Below are 5,897 nucleotides of genomic sequence, written 5' to 3'. Positions count from 1 at the left end.
TTTCAAACGTCAGAATTTAAAAGAAAAGAGGTTAACGACCTTTTTATTTTGTATCAAAATTGCCCGGTGTGACGTGTGATCCTAGATCAGGGGTCGGCAACCTGCGGCTCTTTTGATACCTATAAAGTTGCGGCTCTCCGTATTTATCTAAAGAAATTAGTTCATTTGTTCGAAATTCGCCTTTTTAATCTTATTTTGTATCAAAAGTATACTTGCAGCAAATAATTATCTAATTTTTGACACTTGTTTACTTTCTGGTATTCTTTTGTTTTTTTAATTATAGCCAGCCTACTCCGATGTATAAACACATAATTAATTAATGAGTAGGTACTTTTGTGAAAAATATTGAATAACCTAAACACTGCGGAGTTTAAGCACAGGGCACCCCTTATAAACATTTAAGAGAAGACGAAAGCGAATAGCGAAATAAAATAGTGGTAGTTCCATTTGAAAAAGAATAGTTATAGCACTTTGAACAAACGGCATTGAAACAACCAAATATTCAGGATGTTCTATTTAAAAAGATCAGTTATTAATTGACATCGTAAAAATGGAACACCCTGTACATTCAAAAATAATTTCTGTAGATCCGCAACCACCAATATTTTTACCAGGTATCTATCAGGTATGTAGGAAAAACCGACGGACTGTTGCAGGACCCTGTATATAGCCAAAAACTATAATATTGAATCAAAAATTATTTGTGGCTCTTTAAGAACTGGGAAATTGTGTAAATTGTAATTTTTGGCTCTTCCGTTTCAATAGGTTGCCGACCCCTGTCCTAGGTAGTTTAACCGGTGGCAACGGTTTAACCGACACACACAAAAATTAAGAATAGATAGGTAGGTACATTTAATTTCTGTTACAGTGATCAAGGATGCCTGCGTATTTTTTGCTTTCCTGTTCAAATGTAATTCAATCTTCCTTAAGGAATGTTAAGTAAGGTCATGATTCATGAAAGGAAGAATGTTTATCTTACGTCATTCAACATCCTGTGTGCCACATAAATGCCTTATAAGTACGTTTCTTGGGTATCTAGAATTCTGTATACAACAATTACAAATCGAGATAGTGGGTTCATTACAGATTCCTGTATAATAATTAACAAAGGTAAAAAACTGACATTATTATTCATCTTTCTCGATGGTAGAGACATCTACGTCTTGTAATTTAAACTATTGAAAACAGTCACATATCCTGCCATTTAACCTGCGCTTCTGATAGTTATAAATTCAATGCTTTTACATTTGAAGAGCTTTCAATACTGGCCGTTCACCTTGTATATGCCACTTTAATCTATGGTAAATCTTGGCCTCCCTGATTCCACCAATTTTAAAACAAAAACCTCCATTTTGTTCGATTTGAAATAGCAGCTGAGAGATGGAGGTTGATTCTTCTGCATTTGAACCGCAAGTTACCGCTCTCGATGTGACCGAAGCAGTTCGCCTACTAAATGTGGTGACGATCATTTGTGGAAACGAACACTGCGATATTAACAAGCTGCTAGAACGTTTGGAATCGTCGACTTTCAATGAAGACATCAGGCCGATGGCAACTCGAGCTGAATGTGTCGAGATACTATCGTCGTCGCCACACTTTACGCAAACTGTCAATTTGGCAGTCACCCACATAACCGAGTCCGTGACTCGATCAATAACGGACCTCATCAACGACCAACGAGATAACACCAACGAAACCTGTCAAAGCATCACCCAGAACTGCGACACCCTTCGTAACTACTTCAAAGCCTTAGATCATATATATTTTCAAACGGTAAGCACAAGTACTCCGTTTCAATTTTCCACGAGAGAAACAGCTGTAAGCGGTTTTCTGGTGGGCCTGGTGAAATTATTACGCGAATCCGATTTTTCAATTTTGCCAAACGTAAGTAATCATAATCTGATATTGTTAAGGTAAAATTATTCTCTTTAGATACCTGTCTTGACCACAGTCAGTCAAATCGTGAAACTATTTAAAGACATTGCCTTCATACGGCCCGTGGTTCTGACCGAGCTGTGTACGAGTCTGGAAATAATGAAGGGGACAATTTTGGCGCACGAACAGTGTTTTTTATTCGAAATCGGATTTTACGAGAAACTTCTCCAGACTTTATTCATTTTGAAAGATCTCTTGTCGTTTTGTGTGCAAATGGGCGATATTTATCATTCTGATTTGTATCAATTGGACAGCAGTACGTTGGCAGCCGTACAAAAATCATTGGAAGAAGTAGTTGAGAGTGTGCCCACGTATTTAGTGCGAGAAATTCAGGAATGTATAAATTTAGTAATTCCATAATTCTTTGCTATATACAGAGTGTGTTAAATTTCAGAATTTAAGATATGTTTTTCACAATTTTTATTTTTTAGTATGAAAAGTCTGTAATAAGCTAGTCCCCCCTTTCAAAAGAACACGTTTCACCAGAAAAATAAACAAAATTTACTGTTACTCGAAAGGAAACACATTGAACCCTTGGTTGATTGAAAAACGGTTGTTTTTGGACCCCCCCTTTCTCACATTGCTTACGCACTGTCCGGTAGAGGTCACGAGATGGAAAAGGAACAGATACAGTTTACAATTAGAACTGTATTAGGTATTTTCTCCAAGGTATAAACGATAATAATAATAATAATAATGACTTTTATTAGCTACTCACAACTGAATACATGCATACGATACAAAAGAAAAACAAATTCTGTATGCTAGGTAGCTAATTGGGCGAAGTTCGACTGCAGTATCAACAGAAACTGCATTCGCTCTTCCACTTTTAGCGTAATCCCGCTTCTACAAGATAGGTAACCCGCCCCTGGTTTCGGTGTTTCGAGCCTACAGTTGAAAGTCGAAGACAATCACGGAATTAGGTGTCGTAGCTCAATTTTGACTACCTACAGTTTTTACCACCTCCGTGACTTTTCATTCACGGAGAAAATTGTTTGTTACAAACAAGTCAGTACATACATCAAACGAATCGGTAATTTCCACATATTAAAACAAAATGATCAAAACCTCGATCAAAACTTATATGAATGTTACTTCAGGGACAAGACCAAGTAATCAACATCAATAAACATAAATTAAGCAAGCATTACACCAAAACGTAAACAATTATAAACAATAGGATAACGGTATTAAACATTTCATTCTGCATTGCGGTTAAACCAAGTAAATTTAAAAAGCATAGATTGAAACACAAAAAATATAAAATGCTGCATACAAAACACATATACGATATAAAGAAATGCAAAAATTACTACGACCGCCATTCAAGACAAGATGCCGAACGTAACCCCAGTTCGTGATTTTTAGATGGCGCAGGCAGTTTTTTCTCACCTAGAAATGGCATGGTTGCCAACTCTCAAAAATATATGCATCGTCGTAAGTTGTATATACAGGGTGAAACTTCTCAACGTAGTGTCAGGTATAACAGTAATAATAAGGTTTCGTAATATAATTGCAGTTACAACTCATGAACAAATATCTAAGGGTAGGTCAATGAACTTCATGTGTAAGTTGGTACCAGGTAATGTTGGTAGAATTTAACTAAAATTTTCCAGCCGGTAATGTAGAAACATCCAACGCGTCATCCTGCGCTCTTGCAAAAATGGCGAGTCCAAATGCGGGTCGTAAGTAAAATCCAGGTAAGTACAACGTAAAAGGTAATCCAAAAGAAATATCGATGGGGAATAATAAGAAAACTATAAGCAAAGGGTGATGAAATTAAAGGTAAAACTTGAGCCAAAACCCTAAAAATACATACGCACCTGCGTCATAATGGAATCTCGTATTGGATGCAAATACTAATCCGTAAAACGAGTCGATGAAGTCACCAAGACAACAAAGAGAAAGAGATAACCACGCCAAAGCTAATTATGGTAAAGTCAAAACAAATCCCTGGTAACAGGGTTGACACGAATCCAGTAAGCGTATTGGTTACCAAGAGACACTTGCAAGTAATCAATTCGAAGGCAGACATTTTACTAAAGGGGAAAAGAAATACAAACTACACGAAATATTGAATTAAAGAAGGGATAGCCAGAAATACCAGCGAAGACACTGCACGACCTCGGTCGGCGACACAAATAACTATAGTAATAAGAAATTTATAACAACGAAAACAAAGAAACTACAGAAATAATTTACACCTAAACTAGTGGATTACAAAGAAGATACCTAGATGACGTAAGGAATACTAAATAAAACGTAACAATCGAAGATTACTTAAGCGGAAGCCAAATCGTTAATACTAATCGATAGCGTTACAAATTCAAGTAGTCAAAGAAAATATTACTATCAAAACAGGTTTCATTAGAAAACAACGGAGCTATAATCGATCGATTGTATCGAAAACCAGTAGATAATTTTTTTTAATAAATAAACGTTTAATGAAAATGTGACAACAAGTTTTTAACTTAGTCGTTACACCTAAGGACGCTACGTTCTCCAAACGGTTCGTTAATCCTAGGAACAATTATCGAAATCTAGGTCAAGAATCTTCGTCTGTGGCAGGTAAAAGTTGGTAGAATTGAAGTAAAATTTTCCAAGCCGGTAATGTAGAAACTCATCTATGGCGTGCTTGACTTGTAGAACTACCTACCCGAATGAATCTTCCTTGCGTAAAAACTCTAAAATGCGGCGGTTTCCACTCAGGAATATCGATGTAGAAAGCACAATCCGGTAGGTAATAATAAAGAAAAGAGTAAGAAGCCAAATAATGATTATTCAAAGTCAAAAGGCAAATGCGTAATTTTTGTTAACATACCGAAAACGGCCTTAGAACTTGTATAATATATCCGCAAAGCGTCAGCGAAGTGTCAAAAGCAAAATAGCAAGAGAAAACTTCACTAAAACTTATGCAGCACCAATAAAATTCCCAAAAGGCTGACAAAAATTGTGGAGTAACCGTATAATGTGTACGTCTTTATACGGGCGCCCAACGAAATTAAAGAAAACTCTGCACATCCTCTGTCGGCGAAACAAAGAACATCGTATAAAAATCTATACTAAGATTAAATTAAAAATAAAAAAATAAATATAATTACCTTACATCTAAAGCTAGTGGAGTACAAACGAAATATCTAGATGGCGTAAGAATATTAAGTAAAACGTCGAATTTAAATAAACGTGAGTAAGAAATTTGAATTAATGTTTTACCATTATGCTTATAGATTTATGTATTAGATGTCTTGCAAAAGATTTAAAGCACTAAAGTTTGCCCAATTCGAATTTCTTATTATTGGTATTATTACAGTGATATGGAGGCAAGCTGCGCCATGATTGTTTAATTAAACAATGGAGCTACTCATTCGCTTTAATTTTTTTGCAGCTAAAGGATGTAAAGGATCTAAAGGACCTAAAAGATATAAGGGATCTAAAGGATCTAGAGGATCTAGTGGATCTAGAGGATCTAGGGGATCTAAGGGATCTAGGGGATCCAAGAGATCTAAGGGATCTGAGGGATCTAAGAGATCTGAGGGACCTAAAGGATCTAGAGGATATCAAAGATCTTAAAGATGTCAAGGATCAAGGGGATCAAGTGGCGGTCCCAGCCCCCCCCCCATTGTCCTTTTTTTTCATCAGATTTCTTTTATTTTTTTCCGTATTGGGACAAAGTTCGGGTTTGGGCCCATCCCTTTACCAAATCCTGGGACCGCTACTGAGGGGATCTAAAGGATCTGAGAGTTCTAACGAACTTAAGGGATCTAAAGGATTTATAGAAAAACGGTTGCGGGTAGCCGCCCACTGCAAAACTTGCCATTTTCTTCGCATGAGCTACCTAGAGATGAAGATATAGTAGCATAATTTGCTTACACCTCACAAGCGACCAGTTTTTCAGTGGTCGGCAACCTGCCATGATTGACGTGACTGTTTTTATACTAGAAGAACAATTAATATATAAATCC

At 36.5% G+C, this 5,897-nt stretch overlaps 1 protein-coding gene and 1 long non-coding RNA gene across 3 annotated transcripts; both read left to right on the top strand.

Moving 5' to 3' along the window:
- The first annotated feature begins 1,307 nt into the window (after positions 1 to 1,307).
- LOC116181368 lies at positions 1,308 to 2,871 on the top strand. 2 transcript variants are annotated; one of them, XR_004147240.1, is made up of 4 exons: positions 1,309 to 1,884; positions 1,933 to 2,313; positions 2,367 to 2,590; positions 2,646 to 2,871. XR_004147240.1 is itself a non-coding variant. In XM_031501713.1 (2 exons), the coding sequence occupies exons 1-2, from the start codon at positions 1,381 to 1,383 to the stop codon at positions 2,293 to 2,295; spliced, it is 867 nt and encodes a 288-aa protein (XP_031357573.1). In that variant the 5' UTR covers positions 1,308 to 1,380; the 3' UTR covers positions 2,296 to 2,466. The 2 variants fall into 2 exon arrangements, 1 of the variants encoding a protein (XP_031357573.1); XM_031501713.1 differs by lacking the exon at positions 2,646 to 2,871 and having other exon boundaries at positions 1,308 to 1,884; positions 1,933 to 2,466.
- A 298-nt stretch (positions 2,872 to 3,169) lies between these two features.
- On the top strand, positions 3,170 to 3,684 carry LOC116180956. Its single transcript, XR_004147180.1, has 2 exons — positions 3,170 to 3,502; positions 3,552 to 3,684. It is a non-coding gene; the product is annotated as an uncharacterized LOC116180956 (long non-coding RNA).
- Positions 3,685 to 5,897: the final 2,213 nt, after the last annotated feature.

The sequence above is a fragment of the Photinus pyralis genome, unplaced genomic scaffold (assembly GCF_008802855.1).
Source record: "Photinus pyralis isolate 1611_PpyrPB1 unplaced genomic scaffold, Ppyr1.3 Ppyr1.4_LG9, whole genome shotgun sequence".
NCBI classification, from domain to species: domain Eukaryota; kingdom Metazoa; phylum Arthropoda; class Insecta; order Coleoptera; family Lampyridae; genus Photinus; species Photinus pyralis.
The sequence above is the reverse complement of the archived record's forward strand: the minus strand, read 5'-3'. Positions and strand labels throughout refer to the sequence as shown.

Bases quoted from the DNA above. Each gene is read 5' to 3' on its own strand.
- LOC116181368 (XM_031501713.1), top strand. From the start codon at position 1,381: ATGGAGGTTGATTCTTCTGCATTTGAACCGCAAGTTACCGCTCTCGAT. The intron at 1,885-1,932 runs GTAAGTAATCAT...TATTCTCTTTAG, and splicing joins ATTTTTCAATTTTGCCAAAC to ATACCTGTCTTGACCACAGT.